The 23647-nt window shown below is 41.4% G+C and overlaps 1 protein-coding gene and 1 long non-coding RNA gene across 2 annotated transcripts in view; one reads left to right on the top strand and one right to left on the bottom strand.

Moving 5' to 3' along the window:
- LOC129125479 (polycystin-1-like protein 2) overlaps window positions 1–23574 on the top strand; it is a 36383-nt gene extending 12809 nt beyond the window's left edge. The window contains 30 exon segments of the mRNA XM_054640943.2: window positions 445–630; window positions 800–945; window positions 1411–1605; window positions 2439–2564; window positions 3820–4002; window positions 5005–5129; window positions 5939–6065; window positions 6957–7091; window positions 7782–8007; window positions 8261–8454; window positions 8856–9086; window positions 9308–9409; window positions 9602–9780; window positions 10057–10203; window positions 10724–10923; window positions 11078–11304; window positions 11797–12010; window positions 12947–13175; window positions 13938–14169; window positions 14609–14705; window positions 15397–15537; window positions 16234–16419; window positions 17240–17567; window positions 17666–17799; window positions 18700–18827; window positions 19164–19324; window positions 19990–20200; window positions 20717–20818; window positions 21980–22111; window positions 22906–23574. Coding sequence (XP_054496918.2) covers window positions 445–630; window positions 800–945; window positions 1411–1605; window positions 2439–2564; window positions 3820–4002; window positions 5005–5129; window positions 5939–6065; window positions 6957–7091; window positions 7782–8007; window positions 8261–8454; window positions 8856–9086; window positions 9308–9409; window positions 9602–9780; window positions 10057–10203; window positions 10724–10923; window positions 11078–11304; window positions 11797–12010; window positions 12947–13175; window positions 13938–14169; window positions 14609–14705; window positions 15397–15537; window positions 16234–16419; window positions 17240–17567; window positions 17666–17799; window positions 18700–18827; window positions 19164–19324; window positions 19990–20200; window positions 20717–20818; window positions 21980–22111; window positions 22906–23031 — 5150 coding nt within the window. The 3' untranslated portion in view covers window positions 23032–23574.
- LOC143695074 (uncharacterized) lies at window positions 14639–23298 on the bottom strand. Its single transcript, XR_013183978.1, has 3 exons — window positions 23161–23298; window positions 21964–23017; window positions 14639–14713 (listed from the first exon to the last, which is right to left on the bottom strand). It is a non-coding gene; the product is annotated as an uncharacterized LOC143695074 (long non-coding RNA).
- Window positions 23575–23647: the final 73 nt, after the last annotated feature.

Raw genomic sequence — 23647 nt, 5'->3', positions numbered from 1 at the left:
CCGGTTGTTCGGTGGGCTCGATGCAGACCCGGTTGTTCGGTGGGCTCGATGCAGACCCGGTTACTCGGTGGGCTTGATGCAGACCCGGTTGTTCGGTGGGCTCGATGCAGACCCGGTTACTCGGTGGGCTTGATGCAGACCCGGTTGCTGGGTGGGCTCGATGCAGACCCGGTTACTCGGTGGGCTCGATGCAGACCCGGTCGCTGGGTGGGCTCGATGCAGACCCGGTCGCTGGGTGGGCTCGATGCAGACCCGGTTGTTCGGTGGGCTCGATGCAGACCCGGTTGCTCGGTGGGCTCGATGCAGACCCGGTTACTCGGTGGGCTCGATGCAGACCCGGTTGTTCGGTGGGCTCGATGCAGACCCGGTCGCTGGGTGGGCTCGATGCTGCCCCAGGCTCTGCTGGGCTCGCTCCTGCCTGACTCCTGCTCCTTCCTCTCGCAGCCAGGACTGAGCGAGGCTACGGGGAGCGCTGGTTCCTGCTGAGCACCGTGCCCCCGCCCGCAGCCCCCGGCTGTGCCCTGAGTCCCGAGCGCGGCTCGGTGCTCACCGCCTTCAGAGTCTCCTGCAGCGCTCCCGGCTCGGCCGCTCCTGGCAGGCAGCTCACCTATTGCTTCTATGTGACACCAGGTGAGTCCCCAGGCCAAGTGTTTGGCTTCTCCTGACAAGAGCAGAGGCACAAGCCGCCCTGCTCTGCAGGGACCTGCTCACGAGTGAACATGCCCTGGGTCCCCTGCTCTCAGAGAGCAGGAGGTGGCTCTGTGCTGTCTGCTCCCTGACCCCTTCTTTCCTGTTTCAGATTCTCTCCTGGATTGCAGCCCAGATCCTGAACTCTTCCCAGTTTATCTTCCACTTGGAGAAGAGGAAAATGATTTTATTTTACATGTGAAAATTATTGTTAGCAACAACTTCGGTGATACAGTTCAAACAAATGCTTCAGTGAAGGTACACAATAGAATTAATTAGTTTCAACAACTCTCAAGTGGATAACTAACCCATAATTGACTTTTGGAGCTTCCTCCTCTTTTAGATGTACTACTTCCTTCTGAATGTGCCATAATCACCATTTTTCTACCTAACAGAGACGATTCTCTGTGTGCTCAAGGTCAAAAGATCTTCCACTGCCCTTTTTTCTAGAACAAAAGTCTAAAAGAATTGTTTGGATATTGATTAAGCAGTGTAGGCCTATTTACTGAGTATCTGTGTAGGCCCAAAAGCCTCTTGCTTCTTCCCCAGTGCCACAGTAGGGAGATCCTTATCAGGCCATTAAAAATAAAACATTGAAAATGGGGAACATGAAGTTTTATGTCCCACTCTATCTAGGCTGTGATTAAGATGATCATGGAAGCTGTCCAAAGAAAATTATAACAGCCTTGGCAATGTTGAGAGCATATCTGATTCCTTCCCCAGGTTGGACCTGCAGATATGATGGATGGGAACCTGACCCTGCAGGCTGTGGTATCTGAGAAGGCAAACACCATCCTAAAAGATGGGAACAGCAGCATGAGTCTCTTCCAGCTGTACAAGTCAGTGGCATCTGTCCTTAATCAGCAGATCCAAGAGGAAAGTTTTAACATGTCTTTACAGACAGACACACGAAAAGAGGTCAGCAAAACACTTTCTTGCAGTAAAATGTCATATAATTGACTCTTCATATTCTTTGACAGCTCTTAAGTAATAAAAAGCTCACATATCACCACTTGAAATCAATGAAGGTTTCAAGTTTCTAGCATCTGTCTCAGTGTTTGGCACAGGTCTCAGCTAGTTTTCACTATTTGTCTACATAAATTATTTGTTTTATCATTCATCAGTAAAACAGTTAATTCTCAATTGTTATTTCATTAATTTAAACTAGTTAATCTAAACCTAATTTTCCCAAGCAATTTAAATATCAAATATCAATAAAATGGCATATCTAGAGGGATAAATATCCTATCTAATTTCCCCCAAAAGCACTAGATGGCAGGTAATTTTCTTTAGTCCATTTTAGCCACCAGTTGATGTTTCAGTCACAAGCTGATATTTGTACAGTGCTTTGAGTGCCTCAGATGAAGAGATCTAGAGAATGTATCCTTCAATTAAGATCCATTATTTAAATAACATCAATCACACATGGCTCTGCTTTCTCTGGAAGTGGCATTTACACAGTAATTCACATACATTAGTACAAATTCTCACAAGTAACTCTCCTTGCTCTTAATGGATGTTAAGTGTATGAATTCTCTGTGCTGGGAGGTAAGATAAAACTCATGATTATATAATTACTAGGGCAAGTGGCATCTTGTCAGTAGAGCTAATATGAGCTCAAATGATCCTTGTTGTGGAGTCTTACTCTACTGCATAACTTACAGCAAGCCTGGCTGTCAATACACAGCACTATTTTCACAGTCCTAATTAGCATCTTGTTCCTTTGCCTAATTATCCCTTTTCATCCCAAGCTCCGAGGGCTGATGCTGACAACTCTCTCTGTTGTTAACATAACATCAATGCAGACTGCTCTGAAGATGTCAGAGGTATTGAAAGAAATCACTTACAGGAGTGAAGAGCTGTCTGTCTCAGCACAGGTAAGAAGCAATTCATCTTAAATTTCCTCACACTAATAGTAGTGACTCTAATTATCCCACTGACCTTGGAAGAGTTTCAGTGCCTTATAATTATCTGTTCTTACCCATTTTTTCAACTGTACCAGTATGTGTATTTTGACCAGCTGTATTTTGACTCTGTTTAGAGTAAGTAAATTCAAGTCTCAGATATTGTCTCAGCAATCTCTACAATCCAGGCTATGACCATTACATTCATCATACATTTTTGAGACAGAATCCTTAACTTTTAGTCAGAAACATGTCAGGGTGCATGTTTTCTCCTGTAAAGCACTTTTAGAACCCTGAAGAAGAACTGCCCCAAGAGGGTTTTTCTAGAATTGCCCACATTCATTCATCCCTGATCCTGGCACTGCACAAAATGCAGATAGGCAATGGTCAAGGAACATGTCAGCACCCAGGGGAGCTGGGCACGAATGTGCAGGTTGGTCTCACAATAGTATCTCTTGAGTCTTGTCTGGAAACAAGGCATTATTAGTAGCTGATGCTATTTATGGTTATAGGGTGAGGATATGGCAGGACAGAACAAACTGTCACTGGGGGAAGTTTCCCAAATATGCAGGCAATAAGAACAGCTGCCCTGATTTCTGATGTATTATAGAGTTGGAGCGTGACAATGGCTTGGAGCATTTCAGCAGGATGTGGTTAACTTTGGCAAGACAAGAACACAGCTCAGATCCAGCTCTTACCCAACAGAAAGGCTGCTCAGCATTCACAGGCTGTGGGGATGGATGCAAGCCTGCAGTGAATTTGCTTGGCTCCTTCACTATCCTGGGCTAAAATCTGGCTAATGCTTTCCCAGTCCCAAAGCTGCATCCAGGCACAAAATAAAAATTGCAAAAATCATTCTCCTTTGGCACTAAGATAGAAACTTATAACCTAATTTACTACTTTACAGTACATCTAAAATCTATCTTTGCCCAGGGTTTGACAGACAAGCTTCTTTCAGATTTATTCATCTTTTTATGGATTTTATCTGTAGAAGCAGGCTGCATTTTTCATGCCTGTATTCCACTGTGGTGTACCATCTAAAGATGATATAATTACCATCTTTTTTAGCATTTGAAGTATTACACAAATAATTATAGTAAAAATGGCATTACCCACTAATAGTCCCAAAAGATTACTGATGTTGCAATATTCAGTAAATGACACAAGTGTCACTTCTGCCATTTGTAGTGCCAGCACATATAAACTGCTCCCTGTGTTTCTTCTGCAGGTGGAAGCCAGCATCACTCTGAAACATGTCAGTGCCTCCTTGCTCACTGTAAACACAGAGCACAGCAGAGATGGTCAGGAGTTAAAGGAAGCAGCCAACTATTTGTTTAATGCAGTGAGCAGTGTTCTTAAAGCTTCTGTAGAAATCAGAGCTGGGAACACTTCAGTGCCAAAGGCAAAGCAGGTAATTTAGATTTGGTCCAGTTTGTACTGTACCATGTGTGAATATTTGTTTGCTTTGGGAGGTTTTTAAAATCTCTGCTGTCTCTTGTATTTTTAAATTGCCACTGGGAAAGGTTCATTGTGACACCATGACAGAATTGAATATCAGAGGAAACTTCTCCCCAGTTGGACAAGTTAGATTGGATATCTGTTAATGAAGATGATAGAGGCCTCTTAAGACTTGTTACACTGAAAGCTGAACAGGACAGGGAACACAGCATCAGCTCTGACCCCTCATCGATGACAAGCATGTTGCGATTTTTTTCAGATTTGCTTCTATCCTGTCCTTTTGCCCCATAATTCAAGGAAGCCACAGGTATTAAACATTCCTGATTGCCACCACTACTTCACAACTGGAAGGAGCTCTGGTTGCTGCTGACACTTTTTCAGAAAGCTCTGATTATCTGTTCAGAAAGACATAACATATCTGTTTTGTCCTGCCCTTTCCTGTCTATATGTGAATTGTCACAGCTAACTCTGTGAGTGTCCTGGGCTTGAACATATTTTAATTTCATCACTGCAAGGAAGTAGGGATGAAATAAATCTGAGAGAAAAGATTATCAACTGGACAAGTTTTCCAACAATAACCCACTAATAATACACAACTGATATATAATGAGGTCTTGCTTTTCCAAGTAACAAAACACTAACAATGTGCAGCTAAGGGCATTAATACACAAAAGTACATGAAGGTATTGATAGATGTCATGCTTGTAATTTCAATATATACAAGTTATAAATATAACAATATAGAAGTAAAAATCTGTAAGGCATTTATTTGCCACAATGAGAATTACAGAAACTAAATTGCAATAGAATAACTTTCTCTGAGATTAGGAATCTTATCACCAAGTTTGCCAGCTTAGTAAGACACCAAAATTAAATGGAAGCAATGACAAATAATGTGCAGCTTGATAATCCTGAGTACCTTTGTTGTAAGTCTCCTCCTCCAATTCTTTTCCAGAGTTCAGTGTCACACCAGCTCCTGAGTACAGTTGAAAATCTCCAGAGTGCCCTTCTGTTTGGGAAGGCACCAGGTGATGAGCCCACAGTGCTCACCTCTCCCTCTGCCACAATGTATATGCACAGGTAAAAGCTGCAGTGTCCCCCACCGAAGCTTCTGAGAGCTACAAATGTCAATTCCATTGTGCTTAAACACAGTCTTTGAAAGTAACTAAATACTGTAGCATAATGACAATTTCGAGAGTGCATCAAGTCTGTTGTTAGTGACTGATAGTAAGAACAGTTTGGACTCCAGAAGCATCACCTTAGAAATTCCCATGCTGTGTGTTCTTTAACCAACAGAGAATTTGCTACAATTTCCTGAATGAGGCAGTAGTCACTTACTTTTGAAATTATGTCAAAAACTAATGTCATACCAGCTAAGGGTTTCTTTTCTTTTCCAAGTTGCCAATAATGACATGTTATATGGAACTGTAAGCAGCTTGGCAGAAGCAAATAAAATCCTGAGGAGCCTGATGAGCATTTTCCATTCCCTATAATCATCCCTAAATTGTTCCCTGAGAGCCTGGTTTTCATCCACATCAAACTGTGCATTCAAATCAAGAGCATGTTCACACAGAAACCAAGGCTTTCAAATAAGTACACCTTGGTAAAACTTCCTCTCCAGATGTGCCAATTCCACCCCTTTTTTGATGATTCTATGGTAGTATTACATGGAGTACTGCATAAGGGACAGATTCACGTACAAAGTATTTACTGGCAGACTTCGAAATAGTTTTGCAAATAAATTATATTCTTGAAGAGAGAAAGATTCCTCTGTAGATATTAAGTCCATGCTATTGATGTTTGGGGGTTTTATCTGGTGGCTATTTTTCCTTTTATTATTTTCTTTCTCTTTTATTCTGCTTTGCTTATGCCCAACCCTAACTGGACAGATTACAAACAGAAAGCATGGATAGCACATCCATTAACATCTCCAACTCCAGCTCTGCCAGCTTTACTCTCCCACCTGCTTCTTCTCTCAATATTTCAGGAGTTGATGGTGAAACAGTGGATATAAGGGCAAGTAAACAGCTTTTATCTAACTGTATTTGATATCCAGCTTACATTCCTCATCTAATGGTTTTAGAATTGTTTATCCTTTCACAATGAACACACGAGCACGTGTCATTCCTCCTGTCATGCCAATAAAATTATTTGAAATTATTGGTCAAAGAAGCCTTCATTTATCTTAGTTGCATGAGGGTGGTTCAGCAAAAACAACTGAATTCTTAAATTCCCCATCCCATCAGCCCCTTACATACACTTTGATTCACAGGTTCATGGCAGGAGCAGGCAGTGGAATCAAACAATACCTCCACATCTGTTTGCTGTTTGTTTACATCTTATGCTCTGAGGGGGATGGAACAGCTCAGAGTCCATATCATGTTCAAACTAACCCACAGCAGCCTTCTTTCATCCCAGCAGGAAACAGCTGAGTGTGGGGACTCAGATCCTGCAGGAGACAAATGTGCTGATGGTAGCACATCCCCCATCTGAATTAGGACATGGTGGTTTTTTCTCTCAGAACAATAGATTGCATATCATTGTCATATTTTCATAATAAATTTTCTGAAGATCTCTCTGGTTGGTTTGACCCTCTCAGGAGACCCCTAAAATCCCTGCAAACATTTTTTTTTCATTACACCTCTTCCAACTCTACTGGAAAGGTGTCACGCTGTATGAAAACAATAAAGATTGTTGTACACATTCCAGAATAAAAATCATTTTCAAGGTTTATAGACCCACCTTAGAGATAAGGTAGAGTCTTAATAAAATCTGTATGCAGACTTCTTGTAAGTTTACTTCTATTTGGGTCTGAGCTCATTCTTTAACTATTCAGCAATTCAGGCTGTGAATAAAATGAAATATTGACAATAGCTCAGTTGTCTGATTGTTAATGTCTCCTAACAGATGGTGAGCTTTGCCATGAATCCCTTTTTCTCCAGTGACAGCAGTTTTGACATCAGTGGAACGGTGGGAGGTCTAAGTCTAACTGGTCTGGATGGTTTGATCATACCAGTCAGCAACCTCAAAGAGAACATTGAGGTAAATCCACTATTTCCTAACTTTCACCCTCCTTTCTCATTTTTTTCTTCTCTCCATTAACAAACTGTCATTTGTGTTATCATTTGTGAGGTGAACACAAATGCTGGTAGTGTTCATTACATTAGATGATGTAATGAACACCACCAGCATTTAATGAACACTACCAGCATTTATTGGGGTGAAAAAAAACCCCAAGTATTTCTGACTTTTCTCGAAAATGAGGCATTTTATTCTTCCTTTAAATGAATGTAAGAATGCTAATGGTTGTGGAAATAGATTCCAGATTACAGTCATCCCAAAGCAGAATGTGAAGTCTGATTTCACCAACCAGCTACTGTATTTATTGAACTACTCTTTGGCTTCCTAGCCCATGTATAAACTGACACGTAAATCATTCATACATGCACTTTATGCAGCCAATGTCTCTGTCATAATCACAGTTCTCAGTTCAGAAATGCACTAACCCTAACCCTAACCCTAACTCTAGGCTTTGTGATGAGTCTACACAGATTTCAAATTAATTTTTCAGAGGTTAGTTGACATTAAAAAGAAAATTACTTTGAAAGTGGTATTTTTTTCTGGCCATGATTTCCTGATGTTATGAAAAAAGATAATCTAGCATGTGGGCTGCATGCTAAGAAGAAAAATGCTTTTCTGTTTTTAAACCTATGTCTTTTTGTTTAAAAACAGATCATGTTACCAAGGCTTTCAGCAACTCAGGAAGATAAGATTCTGCTGAATCTGGGCAGTTATAGCACTTTTCAAGTAAATGTTACCTCAGAAAGCATGTCTGTAGTGATCCACCTGGAATCTGAACACGACATTCCACTAATACTTTACTTGGGCTATGGTTATCACCCAAATGAAACCAACTATGATATGAAAAATCATTTGTTCTATAAGAAAACCTCTGGAGGTAAGAGAAGTGGTTAGTGACTCATGAACTTGCAGAATGAGCCTTGACCATGAGTTCAGGTATCTAGCTCATTCTTCAAATTTCCAATCTCTTGAATAAAGTGTTCATTAACAGGAGCAAAGATTGGGATGATTTGATCAATGAGTTGCTAAGAATGATTTCACACCTGTTTCTTTGCTTCATTTATTACATGCATGCTTCTGAATTAGCCTTTCTATATATATACGTTGAAACTAAAATATTTATGTTCAAGGTGAGATGAACAGCTGGGTTCTCAGCCCAGAAGACCTCATTTTTGGAGAGGGAACCTACTATTTCATGCTTTTACAAGATATGGGAATGGATTCAACAGTCTACAGTGAGCTAACCATAAGTGCCACTTGCTTTGCATCCCGCTGTGTGTTTTGGGACGAGCACCAGGGAGGCTGGAACAGCTATGGATGTCATGTAAGTAGAGCAAAACAAAACACTGTGTCTGCTACACACTTCAAAGCCAGCCCTCATAACCACCATCTGTAGTAACTGACACCATGAAATAAGATCATTCTGAGATGATTTAATAAACTCAAGAAGTTTAGTCATGTTGAACTAACCTTTAAACATTCCCATTTCCTGTGATGAACTTCTATAGAAGAAATGGAACCATTCTGACCAGGTCATAATGTATTGTAATGCCCATTACTGGTTAGGTGTTAGAATTAACATTCTTTATTGGAACTTGAACAATTTGGTGTGCAGCAGCTCTCTACACTAACCTACCAATCTCAGCACTGTCTTTTCATTTGCTTGGTAAGTCATTTAATACCTTGAGGCCAGATGTTTTATCAGAAATCTTTTCTGGGTTTCAGGTAGGACCAAAAACAAACCCTAGCAGCACACAGTGCCTCTGCAACCATCTGACCTTCTTTGGGAGCTCCTTCTTTGTCATACCCAATGCCATAGATGTCAGCAAAACAGCTCAGCTGTTTGGTACATTCGTGGACAATCCTGTGGTGGTGACAACTGTAGGATGCATCTTTCTGATATATGTGCTTGTAGTTATTTGGGCTCGAAGGAAAGACATCCAGGATGATGCCAAAGTAAGTCTCCAGCTAATAAAGTCCATGTATTCAGGCCAATTCCCACCATGCCTAGCCTGTTTTAATAGGAAGTCTGTAACCAATCCTACTCCTTTCCCTGTAACTCTCTGTTTACTGGTTTGTAATCATTGTTCACAAGATCACAAACTCCTACTCACAGCTTTCAGGAATCTGTACTCACAGGAGAGCTAACCCACTGCCCATGTTGTGTGGCTCTGCAGGTGAAAATCACAGTCCTGGAAGACAATGACCCCTTTGCTCAGTACCGTTACCTTGTGACAGTTTTCACAGGACACCGCCGGGGTGCAGCCACAACCTCCAAGGTATCAGTGCACTGTGTGGGAGGAGTTTATTTGCTTTGAGAACTGCATGAATAATAGAGCACCTGAGGCTATTGAACAGGAGAACTCAAATGCACTGTGTGAGCCAGAAAGCCCTTAGGTTTGATGAAAGAAGAAATAATCACATTTAGGATGGAGATATGCAAATCTTCATTTTGCCTTTTTATTTTCCAGGTGACTCTCACCCTCTATGGACTGGATGGAGAGAGTGAGCCCCATCATCTAAATGATCCTGATTCACCAGTCTTTGAACGTGGAGGAGTGGATGTTTTCCTCCTCTGTACCTTCTTTCCTCTTGGGGAACTGCAGAGTATTAGATTGTGGCATGATAATTCAGGGGACAGTCCGTCCTGGTAAGTGGAGATCTGGAGATGCTGGGAGGTAAAAACCCACTAAAAACTTTTTAGAATGTCAACAGCTTTCCCTTTCTAACACTTGAAAATTTTCCTTTCTGCAGTTCTAGAAAGAAGCGTTAGATTCTAGTTTTTGCAGCTAAATAGACCAAACTGCCTTACAGTTTAGCCACCCCAAGTAGCTGAAGGCCAGAGTTTGTCCTCCACAGTGTTGTTGAGCTCTGGATTTCACACACTCAGTGGTATGTGACAGTGCCCTGTGTGTTTTTCCAACAGGTATGTGAATCGAGTATTAGTCCATGACCTGGCATGGGATCAGAAATGGTACTTCCTCTGCAACTCTTGGCTAGCCATTGATATTGGAGAGTGTGTCCTAGATAAAGTGTTCCCAGTAGCAACAGAACAGGACATGAAGCAGTTCAGGTACCTCCTATTTCATGGATTTTTTTTTTCTCTTGATAACAGTCAGTCTGGAAAAACAAGGATGAAAAAAACAGACCAAAGCCCTAGAAAAAAAATGAAAACAAGGAAGGTCTTCCACTGTCCTTAAAGAGCTCTGAATAAGGGAGAGAGAGAGGGAGGATGATTACATAAATCATTACCCTAACAGTAGTACCATACTGAAGATATCGGTGCTAAAGGATAGCCTGACAGAACAGAACCTACAGAAACCTACAGAAACCCAAACATCTTCTCTTAAGTGTAATTTTCTTGACAATTTAAATAGGAACTATTTGCTTTCCCCCTATACTGTGTCCAAAAGAAAAGGACATAAGTAGCTATGACCATTCCATGCAAATCAAGCCATGATATTTGATCATTTCTCCTAATTATTACTTTTGCTGATAGTGCCTAGAAGCATAAAAAGGTTGGGACCCTGAACTAGGGCTTTGTTCTTCCCTCTCCTTTCTACATATCCATTTGATTTCCCTCTTCTTCCCAGCAATCTGTTCTTCATGAAGACCTCCAAGGGTTTCCAGGATGGGCACATCTGGTACTCGGTGTTCAGCCGCTCCCCTCGAAGCTCCTTCACGCGAGCCCAGCGCGTGTCCTGCTGCTTCTCCCTGCTCCTGTGCACCATGCTGACCAGCATCATGTTCTGGGGTGTGCCAAAGGACCCTGCTGAGCAGAAAATGGATCTGGGTAACAATCCTCACCACTGCTTGGGCAGGCAAATAGAGAGACAGCAGAATCTGGAAGCAAGAGTTGATTAAATGGGTTTTTCCCAAGAAAGAGACTTGATGGTTTATTTTGCCTGGGGTTATTTTTCCTTCTCTGCTCTGTTTGACCTTGACAGGTAAGATCGAATTCACATGGCAGGAAGTGATGATTGGCTTTGAGAGCTCCCTCCTCATGTTCCCCATCAACCTACTCATTGTGCAGATCTTCAGGAACGTACGACCCCGGCCAGCCCAGCAGAGCAGAGAGAAGAAGCCGGGAAAGAACGGCCGAGTGTCCCCAAGCCTGCCTCCCACCCCAGGGGCCACCCAGGCTGCCTGTCTCACTCCGGAGGCTGTGACAAAGGCAAGTCCCAGTGAGTCCTGCACTGCCCTCTGCTGCCACACACTACCGGCTTCCCCAGCTCCACAAATTTCCCTGTTTCAATGCTCTTCAGCCTGTCTGAAGAGAAAACCCAATTACCACTGGTGCAAAGTGCCCACCTAAATGCAATCCTTCATTAAGGCCTGCCTTTGTACATGCCAGCCCTTGCACAGTTACTGTGCGTGACCAAATCACTGTGTTCAGGGGGTAGAGCAAACACCAAGCAACACAGTGAAGATAAAAGGTATCATGGACCACATCTTCTCAGGCACGCTGCCCTTTTGAACCACAAAAGCTGCCTTGCTGAACTCACTGAAATCTGCCTGTCACATCCAGCACTGTAGGATGTGCTATTCTTATCCATTCTGGAGATTTTAGCAGTTGGTGCAGCTCCCAGCCAGTGGTACTGTCAGATCACATCAGCTTAAGCCACTGCAGCCAGAGTCACTGCTGTGTTGCTGCTGTCTTTCCTAGGACATAAGAAGAATTGCCAACTCACTCTTTAAAGCCCTGAAGACTCTATCTCCCACCTCAGCACCAGACCTCGAAAAATCAGCTAATATCAACACACTCCTGTCATTGGTTGAGGATGTCATCTGTCAGCAGAACAGAGCTGAGCAAGGGTTTTGTGATGAGAGCAAGAAGGATGGCCCTATAATTGTCACACTGGGTGCTATGGATATCCCAGGTAAATAACGCACTCTGAAATACCTGCTGAAACCCTTGCAATGAAAATGATGATAGCACTGGATGTGATGACCCAAGCTCTTCTTACACTCTGACTCAAAGGCAAGTACAGAATCACAGAACAGCTGGGTTAGAAGGGATCTCTGGACCCCACCACGCTGCTCAGAGCAGGGTCAGTGGGAGCAGGATTGCCCAAGATCAAATCAGTCAGATGCTGAATGGCCCCAAGGATGAAGACTCCACAAATTCTCAACTGCAGCAACCCACTCCAGTGTCCAATATGTTTTTTCTTATGTTCAGAAATTTCCCATGTTTTAAGATGTGCCCATTGCCTCTCGTTCTTTCACTGCACCACTGAGCACCCAACTAAGTAAAATCAACTGTGAAATCTCTATTTTTTATGTTGTAGAATCAAATGTTTGCTTTGGCTTGGGAGCTGGATCAGCATCTACAAATGAAGAGACTCACAAATATCACTTCTTTCACAAACTCTTTGACCTGTCTTCTTTTTTTCTTCTTGGCCTTGTGCTGTTGTTCCTTTCAGTCTGACTCTCAATTAAACAAGAATATATGAGTAAATAATCTCACTGATTTCATTAAGACTCACATTTAGCTTTTCCAGGGAGTCTTCCAAGCTACTAATTGCACAGGTAAACCATGAACAAATTAAGAGTTGATATCTGATCTGACCTATTAAGATTTTAGGACTGCTGTTTAACTCAGTTGCCTTCTGGAAAAAGTTGCAGGCCATGCCAGCAGAGGAGTATTAAGCTCTAGTACTAAAGCTGCTTTTACATGTCCTTTCATATGTTAGTCTTCACTTCATCACATTCATGATCTTTGGCTCCAGAGAAACCATCCTTTGAACAGATGTGTTCTAATCTATTTATTTTCTCAATAAATAAATAAATTTAATAAATTTATTCTTTGTCTGTAGAAAAAACAAGAAGTCCAACTCCAGAGAAGAGAATTTGTGACCAGCTGAAATACAGGGGTTACCATCGCTGCTTGTACATGCAACTCCAGCATGTGGAGATGGAGCTGGAATTACTGGGGCCCCATAAATTTCAGATGCCTCAGAGTTACACACAAGCTGTTTGTCAGGTTCAGCATATGAAGAACCTCCTGGAGAACCAAATCTGCTCATCAGCATCCATCAGTGAGGGGTAACCCAGTTCTCATTCTAAGTATAAGTAAATTCAGGTCATGAATTCAAAATTGGACAGGATGACACAGCCCAAATAATTGCTGCTTAACATGTGCTAGATAACTATTATTAAATCTGTAAAAATAAGTCTTACTATTATACCACTGCAGGAGCTACAAAGAAATTTCCATGCACTGTGAACTGCACACAAAAGCAATAATGACAGATCATTGCTGTTTGTCATTTTTGCCTCCAAAGTGGAAAGTTACAATAAATGCCATGTGATAGTAAAGGGCTGGGATAATCACCCAGCTCCAAAGTCACAGAAGTCTTTTAAAATGTGTGGATAAAGAAAAATTAATAAGCAGACAAAAATAGTTCTGTGAAATCTGATAATTAAGTTGGAAGTATTGAAAACAATTGCTCTAATTACGTCACTTGGCCATTATGGTGATCACAAGAGATGCATTCAGCAGATTTAATGCACTCACAGCTTTGTCAGTAATTCTACTGGAGATTCAGTTGTGCATGAACTGAGGAGTAAAGAAACCCATCACATTTATTTTGATTTTAGCTGATCTCTGCACACCTCATTATTTTTTCTCACTTTTTGTATATGGATACTTTTTGGTATCCATATATCCTATATAACTGCATTAATTAAAAGAATATTATGATTTTATATCATAAGATGTTGCCTGTTCCCAGTGAACCCAATGGCTGCGATTTTGGTTCCTGTTCCATCACAGACTGATTTTTTCTCTTCTCGTTCACTCTCAAGGTGGTCCCATACTCCAAACTTGTCCAGTGATGACAAGAAAAGTCCTTCTCCCAGAGGGCTGCCCTGGTGGTTTGTGTTCATTGCTTGGTTCCTTGTGGCAGCCACCAGCAGTGTGTCCGGGTTCTTCACCATGCTCTACGGGCTCCACTATGGCAAGGAGAACTCCATCAAATGGCTCATCTCCATGCTCATCTCCTTCTTGGAAAGTCTTTTCATCACACAGCCCTTAAAGGTGAGAGCCTCAGAAATGCAACCACCAGTCAAGATGAGCTCATCTGCTGCCATTGCAGGAAGACAATGTAACACGTTCTAAAGAGCTGCAGGATTTAAGATATAAAATGAGAACTCTTTGCCCTTCAAACAAGAGCAGGCAGGTGGTTTAGAGTTCGGATGGGTTTTGCTGACATTAACTCCATTAGTTTCAACTCCCTTGCTTTGTCAGGGTTTAATGAGGTTTCTGACCAGTGAGGATGTGTCACAGAATCAGTTTAGCTGGACAAACCCCAGCACTGTGCGCTGTTCTCTTGTTTATGGGCTTCAGCTGCATGGGTTCAACAAAGCCAAGCACAGTTGTATTCCTGCAGTGCCTGGATCCAAAGTGATCCAGGTCAAAACCTGAGCTTCATGATATGAAATGGGAATATGGTGACTCTACAGCTGATTCCTTCCAGGTGCTGGGATTTGCTGCTTTTTTTGCTCTGGTTCTGAAGAAGGTGGAACATGAGGATGAAGAAAACACAGCTATTGATGGACCTTTATCTGCACCAGGTAACTGCCTGCAAAGTTAAAAATTATTAAAGAAAGTGCAGAATTCTCCAAGCTTTTGGAGTGCTTCATGAATAATTCTTGACTAAGCTCAACTGGCTTGCAACAAAACCTCTAACTATTCCACAATTTAGTGAAAATAAATAAGTGAACAGTAAAAAATTCACCCTTCATGTACAGTGGTAGGTCTTTATCTGACAAGCATAACTAAAACCTCTCACAAAGAAACTTCCCACATCCTTTAAGCCCTATATGGATGTTCTCAGGTTACATACTTTTCCACAGCCACAATTATCTGTATTATTCCCCTAAACTGAGCAGTGGCTTCTGCAGTCATAATCATCTCTAAATAAAGCCTTCACTAGCAGACAGGAATCCTAGGGCACAGCAAAGTTATCTGATCTGCAGCTTCCTCCCTGCTCAGCCTCAGGCTATGAATACACCACCTGCTGAGATGCTCAGCCTAGAGAGAGACACCTGGAGCACACCTGGTCCTAAACCCAACACAGTTTTTGTGAGCTCCTTCCCTCTCCCCTGTTTGCCTTACAGTTGCTATAGTAATTGTTTAAATCACATCCTCTATTCCTGAGGGAAAGCATTAGATAGAAATGTTTCCTTAGAAAGTCCAAACAAACAAAAAGCAGGACATGGATGATAATTAACTAATTCCAGGGTTCACTGCTCTCCCTCACAGGTGATTCATACCCTCTCTTCGGGGTCCGAAGGGACAGTAGGAGCAACATCTACCGGCCACCTCCTGCTGCTGATGTGGAGAAAATGAAAATCAGCTACAGGAAGGAGCAGAAAGCATTTGCCCTCATCAGAGAAATCCTGGGTATTACCCATATGTAGATGATCTTGTTTTATTCAGTAATACTCATCAGTAATTTTACTTCAGTGAAAATATTGTTCTCTTGGGTGACAAAGTTTTGGCATATCTTCTTTCTGCCAGCCATTATGATGTACAGACAGGCTGTTCCCTGGCAGCTGGAGCTGCAGGGAGGTGGGAATGTTAGCTGGAGCTAAAAGTGTGGCTAAGGCTTCATTTTATGGTAAAAAAACACATCACAAACATAAGAGATTAAAGAAAAGCAGAAAGGATAAAAGGAGGAGGTCAACATTAAAATGAAGCTGAAACCAAAGAGCAGATGGAGGCCATCTTTCTAAAAGCATATAGTATCTATAGATAATGATTTATGCCCCTGTTTATTTCCTCTAAAATCAATGGCAAAAAAAAAATTACCTCAACTTCACTTGGAACAAAGTCATTTTATTTGGAGCTACCATGACTACTTCTATTCAGCCTTCCCACTTCTTTTCTTGACTGCTACTCATATTCCAAATGTGAAACACTTAAACTGCAGCACATTGAAGTAGTTTGGGTGTACTCATTAGCACTGGTCACTCAGAGCCTACAAAGCACCTCCCTGGCCTAATGGCTGCTGGCAGCAGTAATCATTCATGCAATCTATTTTGAACAGCATTGTTAAGCCAGAGCTCACATGTGTTGTTTCTTTCTGGTTTTTTCCAGCCTATCTGGGGTTTTTATGGATGCTGTTACTGGTTGCCTATGGGCAGAGAGATCCCAATTCCTACTATTTAAACAAACACATTGAGGACAGCTTTACAGATGGATTCCATGATGTCTACAGTTACCAGGATTTTTTCACGTGGGCAAACACTACTTTACTCAAAAATCTTTATGGATCATATAAAGGTGCAGATTCATATTGTTTCCCTCCAGCTTGACAGATTCTGAAACTTTGTTTTTAATACTTATCTCTAACTTTCATATTTGAGTGGAGAAAGGAATTGTGAGTGTATGAGGCTAGCAAGGAATCTTATAATATGAATACCAGTGGATAACAAAACCCCACAGCTTGACCCTAGGTTAAACATCCCCTGATATTTTCCTTATATTTAATATAACCCAAAAGTTCTGCACTGCAATGCTAAATTTTTCACATTTTATATTACTTACTCCAGATATTCAGATATATCAGAAAGTTTACACAACTTTCTTTCCATAATTAAAAAAAAAAAAAAAAGGCAGACAGGTGGCACCATACAGCTTTCCCTCAGAGAGTTGTTTGCATCATGACTTGTGTCAATGTGAAGGCAAATTATGCAATACCAGCATGTTTCTATCCAGCCATATCCAGTAAAATATGACCAATTTTCCAGCTCACATTTAAGGGTAAATATTGAAATATATTAGCAGAGTTGTTCTTTGGACATGAACACTGCATGAACACTATGGGACTCGAGGTGAGTCACTTTTCTCCCCCAGGCCTCACTTTCCCTGTGTATAAAATACTGATGGGGGTGACACAGAACTCTGTTATTATGAATATTATTTAAGAACTCAGTTCAAATCAATATGAGGGTTTCATTTTCATGACTATTTTGCTTACAGTGTTTCCGAGAAAAAGAATATATGGCAAAATATTAATGCATCAGTGAATCATAAATGAAATGAAGAAATATTATTAATTTTGTCATATTGCCAGTGCTGCTCTTTTCCATCTCCTGCTCAGGATTCATTACAGATGGCAATTCCAAGCTGGTGGGTAGTGCTCGAATTCGCCAAGTGAGAGTGAAAGGAGACACCTGCCCCGTTTCTCCCAGACTCCAGCACGCAGCTGAGGAATGCCACGCTCCCTACTCCCTACAAACAGAGGATACATCACTTTATGGGGAGCACTGGAACACCTCAGCCCCTGATAACTCCTCTGACCTGAGCTCAGCATGGCACTATCAGAGTCAGTCCAAACTGAGAGGACACCCCAGCTGGGGTAAATTTGCTGTCTACAGTGGAGGGGGATATGTGATTCACCTGGGAACCGACCCTAAAAATGCCTCCAGGTACCACTTGTGTTCTTGTAAATTATCAGTGCATCCTCCATGTGGTACTGTCTCATTCCTGTATGAATTACATCACTGGTTACACATTCTTTTGGCAGAATTCTCCAGTATCTTTTCAACAATGTCTGGCTTGACACCTTCACAAGAGCAGTGTTTGTTGAATTTACAGTCTACAATGCCAACGTGAACCTGTTCTGCATTATAAGCCTGATGTTTGAAAGCAATGCTTTAGGTGAGAGCCTTTCCTAAGTTACACATTTCTGAAGACAGCAAGAAATGCACCTACAGAAGTTAGATTTACACATTATCAGTGTTTTCCTAGTTCTTTCCTCAGGAAACACAGGTGTATTAATAAATCTAATCATGAGAGAATCAATGCAAATTTTTTAAACCATTTAGGAAAAATGCAGCATCACAGTAATATGGACCATAATGGAATATCTTATGTTTGCTTATGCCATGGTCATCTGTTGATGAAGAAAACACGACACTGAAACTTGATCTTGAGAATTTACACAACAGGAAAAGAAAAATTCTGTTTCCTAATCACTTCAGTGAATCAATACAATATTAGGACAAAAATGCAAATAATGGTCTGGGTTTTTTGCTCCTGATGACTTCTAATGTATAGCTATGTAATCATGTAATACATAATCTGGATACAACAAAGAGAAGAGTAAAAGCAGATTCTGGTTTAGGGGCTGTAAGAAAACATTTAGTCTGAGAGCAGCCTCCTTAGACTTGTGTCCAAGTATTGGAAAATGCCCAAATTGAGCTCATTTTGTTTAGAATGAGATTCAGCTTTTTAAAAAAATTCCAAGTCCTCCTGCTGTATTTCTGCATTTGCAGTCCAATCCAAACTCAGTCCTGCTGGGATTACTATTGTGCTATCAAACAAGACTCAAGCAGACAAGCACAACCACTCTAAAAGCCTTGACTCTCTGAAATTCCTGTTTGAGGAAAATTTCAAACCCTTGTAGGGTTACTCATACAGTCAAGTCTAAATCTTAGTTTGATGGTTGAATTCAGCCTCACACTGATGTGAAAGCAAGTACAGATGTCTCAGTGGTGAACTGAGTTGTTTGAATGAAGGCAGAAGAAGCTCTGAGGTGACCCCTGTTTTCTTTTTTAGGGGCCTTCTTCACAAGTGCAGAGCTGCAAAGTGTCCGGCTGTACCCCTACACTGACAGCCTCCATATCTTTGTGGTTGCAGCAGAAATCATTTATTTCCTCTTCATTGTGTACTACATGATAGTACAGGTGAGCCCCACTGGAGAGTCTGCCTGAGAGCATGACCTTGTGCCTGCTGTTAATTGCATTTACAAAAGCTTTAGGACTGTACTTGATTTCAGTAGCGCTGATGCTGCTACACCAATGGAAGATTGAATCAGGTGCAGTGTCAGTATTAAATAAAAGGAAGGCAGTGCTTTTTTTGGCTTGGATGCTGTTTTTGAGAAAGATAATGAGAATCTAGTGCAAGATGTAGTTTTATTAATGTAGAGCAATCTGCTTTATTGTGGAGGGCATTGCCCTAATCTTCAGAGGTGCATTGTGTGATGTGGAGTCATGAGACTGAAACAGTAAAACTCCTCCCAGGGAAAGCTGCTGAAGAGTCTGGGATGGAGATACTTCCAGAGCAAGTGGAATTTCCTGGAGATGGCCATTATATTGATTAGCTGGAGTGCTCTGTCAGTGTTTGTGAAACGGACGGTCCTTGGGGCCAGGGACATCAGCTACTACCAGGAACACAAGGAGGAGTAAGTACTAATGCTATTTGCTGCACCCTTTGTTGTTGCTACTTATGCAGAAATAAATCTGTTTTTCCTCTTCCCAGACAGCACCTTTTCTGTGCTTAATGTTACTATCCTAGATGGCTGTGTATTAATGAAGCCTGTAAGTGTGTCAGGGCTTAGATTTGTGTCAGCAATAGGATTTTCTTCTGATACTGCTCTAATAAAATCCAGCAGACTTGAGCACCAAGTTCCCTTCCTGTCTGCATCACCCTCTTGTGAACCAACAAGCCTTTCTGCTACAGGACATCCACCCAGAAAACACATAATCTGCCTTATTCTTTGTTGTAAAAAGCCACTGGTGATAATAATGGAATACTTAGTGCAGAATGGAAAATTATAACGTCTTTTAAAAGATCTTTCAGGAAAGAAATGATAGAATCACAGAATAATGAGCAGAATTTGGGCTACAGCCTCAACCTCCTCTCCTTAAAAATGTTAGCCATGCACAACTGAGCTTTTTGTGAGCACACAGTAGGAAGTGCAAGTGGGAACACTCAAACAGGAACTCATTAGGTCTCTACTGAAATCCCAGCACAGGGTGACTGGCTTTTCCAGCATACCCATTTATGCACTTCAAAGGATTCTGTGTGCATGGTATATTATGCATTTTCTTTTTATTTTCCTAACAGCTCCATAAACTTCAGTGAAACAGCAAGAGCTGATGCAGTTCTTGGCTACCTGATTGCATTCCTGGTGCTTCTCTCCACAGTGAAACTGTGGCATCTGCTGAGGCTCAACCCTAAACTGAACATGATCACTTCAACACTGAGGAGGGCATGGGGTGATATCTCTGGGTTCATCACTGTTATTGCAGTCATGTTCCTTGCCTATTCCATTGCTGTGAGTACCACAGTGCTTTCTCTTGTCTGCAGTCTGCTCCCAGGTACTGTCAGGTTAAATCAACTATTTTTGAATGCCAAAAGCAACATAGCTTTGCCATGTAAAATGGAATAAAGCTGCCTGTCTGTATCTTAGTTCAGCAGCTTGGAGCCCAAGTCTTCTGTATGAGTGAAAGAGAAGTTAAAACATCCACTCTGTCCTTAGCAAACTGAAATTTAGTGAAAAATCAAACACTGAGCTGAAAAATAAGGACTCTTTATGTGTAATAGACACGACAAAGAACAAAGTATTGGAAAAATGATTCTCTGGATAAAGCTTAAATTGTGGAGCATTCAGAAAGTGCCATTTTCTGTTTGGCTAGTTGTAAGTGGGAAATAGTTATATTTTTTACATATCTAGTAACAGGCTGAGCAGATACAAGACATTCTCATATCTATGATAAAGATCTTCAAGCTAAACACATTTTGCAGCAAGGACTCTGATCATGAGACAAGACATGACTTCTGTCCTTTGCAGGCAAACCTGATATTTGGCTGGAAGCTCTACTCTTACAAAACCCTCCTTGATTCAGCAGAGACCATGGTCAGTCTTCAGCTGGGAATCTTCAACTATGAGGAGGTACCACATGTAATTTGGAGAAGTTTGCAGCCATACAATTGGCATCTCAGCTATCAAATATGCATTGACCCAGCAAATAGAAGGACTTTCAATTAGTGCTAAACATTAATCTAATTTTGCAAGCTCCACAGCTCCCTGAGGCAGTCACCCTTTCTGAGCAAGACAAGGACATCCAGTGAAACCTCTTTCATTTTCTATTTTGACCACAAGGAGGCTCATAATGAACCTTTCATTAAGAAACCTGCTCAAATTTCTACTAGAGCTGTTACTAATTGATTACAAAAAGTTTTGAGTAATTTCCTTAGAAAGCTACAGATAGAAATGTAAGGAAAGCCCTGTGTTTGTTCTGAACACCCCTTCTATCTTCCCAAGAAAGGCAAGGCCTTCCACAAGAGAAGGCCTATGTTAATTTTGTTGTTGTTATTCTTTATATACCACTTTTTCAGTAAGATCTTTCAAATATTTCAATATCCTTTTAACATTTTTTGTGGATTAATTTTTGGACATCTCTGACTGTGAACTCCTCCTTGGTGTATGTTTTTAGACCATGGATCCAATAGGATACGAGGGGCTTTGAAGATCAGCCATTTGGCACATTTGGCACATTTTCACCTCTACATCCCACTCATGTTAATCATGAAAATACATTCCTATGTTGTAGCTTATATAAAAATGAGTGGTTTGATTTTTTACAACCTTTGGTTTACAAGTGTCTCCGACAGTCTGACTGTGCTTCTTTGTAAAGCATACAGTAAAATAAATGACATGCATACAGGGATTTCACCTATTTTGAAAGCTGAGGCATTAGGAGGCTTCAGCTGTTCTGTGGATGAACAGATCTCCAGGCTTGTTAACTTCCACAGGAAACTGGCATACCATTACAATTAAATGCAAATACTTAAAAACCCCCAAAGACTGCCCATATTCACACACATATATATAAAATATTCTGTTGTCTTTGTACTGTATCATATCAACAAAGGGCAATACTAGAGTAGAAAATTTATATATGTGTATAATGAATATGTCATAATTGATTAGACACAGGATTCTCAAGGTGATAGACTTCTTATTGGGTCTTAACTCTTGTATGTATGTATGTAGATAGGTATGTATGCTTTTTGTTTGTTTTTTTAATGTCTTACCTTATGCATTATGCAGGTCTTGGACTACAATCCAATTTTAGGCTCCTTTTTAATTGGATCCTGCATCGTTTTTATGACATTTGTGGTACTGAATCTGTTCATTTCAGTGATTCTGGTTGCTTTTAGTGAGGAGCAGAAGCATTACCAGGTTTGTTCATCTAAGCTCTCTTGCTTTTAACATTTTTTGTTCAGTGCTTACTCAGGTATTCAACCATGGATGAAAGCCATGTAAATTCAGTCCAACTCTTCAGAAGGCAACATTTGCTCAGAAAGTACACTTCAGATTTTCCAGATTTACGCTGTCTATTCCTGTTCAGATGAGTCCCTGTTCAGATCTGATTTGTAGCCTTCTGTTCACATACTACATCCATCAAAAAACTCTTAGGTTCGTGCTGGGCTGTATTGAAATCAGTGCCAAAACTGCTACTGAAGTGCATGAGGCTTTACAGCTCCTTTTAAAAGTCTTACTGTGAGTGCCTGACCCACTCAAGCTATTGATAGTGTGGTGTGAAATCCATCTCAACACTCCAGTACTGCCCAGAAATGTTTTAAATAAAGTCAAGGGAGATGAAAACAAAGGATATGGTTGATAGAATAGAATATATATTTTGTTTATCTCGTTTACTTCATCTCAAAATGGTGGATGTCTCATTGTGTATACCACGAGCTGTATGGGAGCTGGCAAGTGCACTCCAGGCTCCTGTAGAGAGATTGCCATGGGATTTGACAGCCAAAATTTCTGTAGTGTCCATACTCATCTGGGGCTTCTGTCTGGATAAAAATATTGGCACAATGTTTTGCCTGGCAGTCACTCATGCTCTGCTGAAAGTTGGCTTATTTCACCTCAAGTACAGATTTTGTCTTGCAACTTGCCCTGGCTTCAGCAGAGACTGAATCCACTTTGGGTGTGCACCTCCGAGTAACTTTTTGTTATTATTTCAGGCTTCAGAAGAAGAGGAGATTGTTGATCTAATGCTAATGAAACTCTTCAGTTTCTTTGGAATAAAATGCAAGAAGGAAGAGAAGCCGGTCACTGGTGAACAACTGGAACAACCTGTCAGCAAGTGAAAGAAGAGCACCTTGAAAAGTTACTTTGCTTGTGGGCAAATTATTTACTTGTTTGCTATTAGCTGCAGTGGTTAGTTAGGTTAGGCTGTAGGCTTAGGTTATTACAGCTTCTGATTAAAATGAGTTTACCCAAAGGAATGGCTGGAGTTGTGTCAGAGGAGGTTTGTGCTGGATATTAGGAGAAGGTTCTTTCACCCAGAGGGTGTTCGGGCCCTGAACAGACTCCCCAGGGAATGGGCACGGCCCCAAGCCAAGGAGAGCTCATGAAGCATTTGAACAATGCTCTCAGGCCCTTGTGGGATTGTTGGGGTGTCTCTGCAGGGCCAGGAGTTGGACTTCGATCCTTGTGGGTCCCGTCCAACTTAGCCTGTTCCGCGATTCTGGGAAAAGGACGCGGCGTTCACCCCTAAAGCGCTGCCGGCACTACTCTGTAATAATAGCTAAGAAATAGCAGTAACCCTAAGGCGAAACGTCCCACGTGCACTTGCTGTAGACTTGGCGCCTGTATTTATTTAATAAACACCGAGCGGCTGTTGCACTGTCTGGCTAAGTCCTCTCAGTCTCCGCCGCGGCGGCGCACGGAACATGGCGGCTCCGCTCCCTCAGGGCCCGGTGC

Source organism: Agelaius phoeniceus, chromosome 12 (genome assembly GCF_051311805.1).
Source record: "Agelaius phoeniceus isolate bAgePho1 chromosome 12, bAgePho1.hap1, whole genome shotgun sequence".
In the NCBI taxonomy this organism is placed as follows: Eukaryota; Metazoa; Chordata; class Aves; order Passeriformes; family Icteridae; genus Agelaius; species Agelaius phoeniceus.
This window is presented reverse-complemented; position numbering and strand designations above follow the sequence as displayed.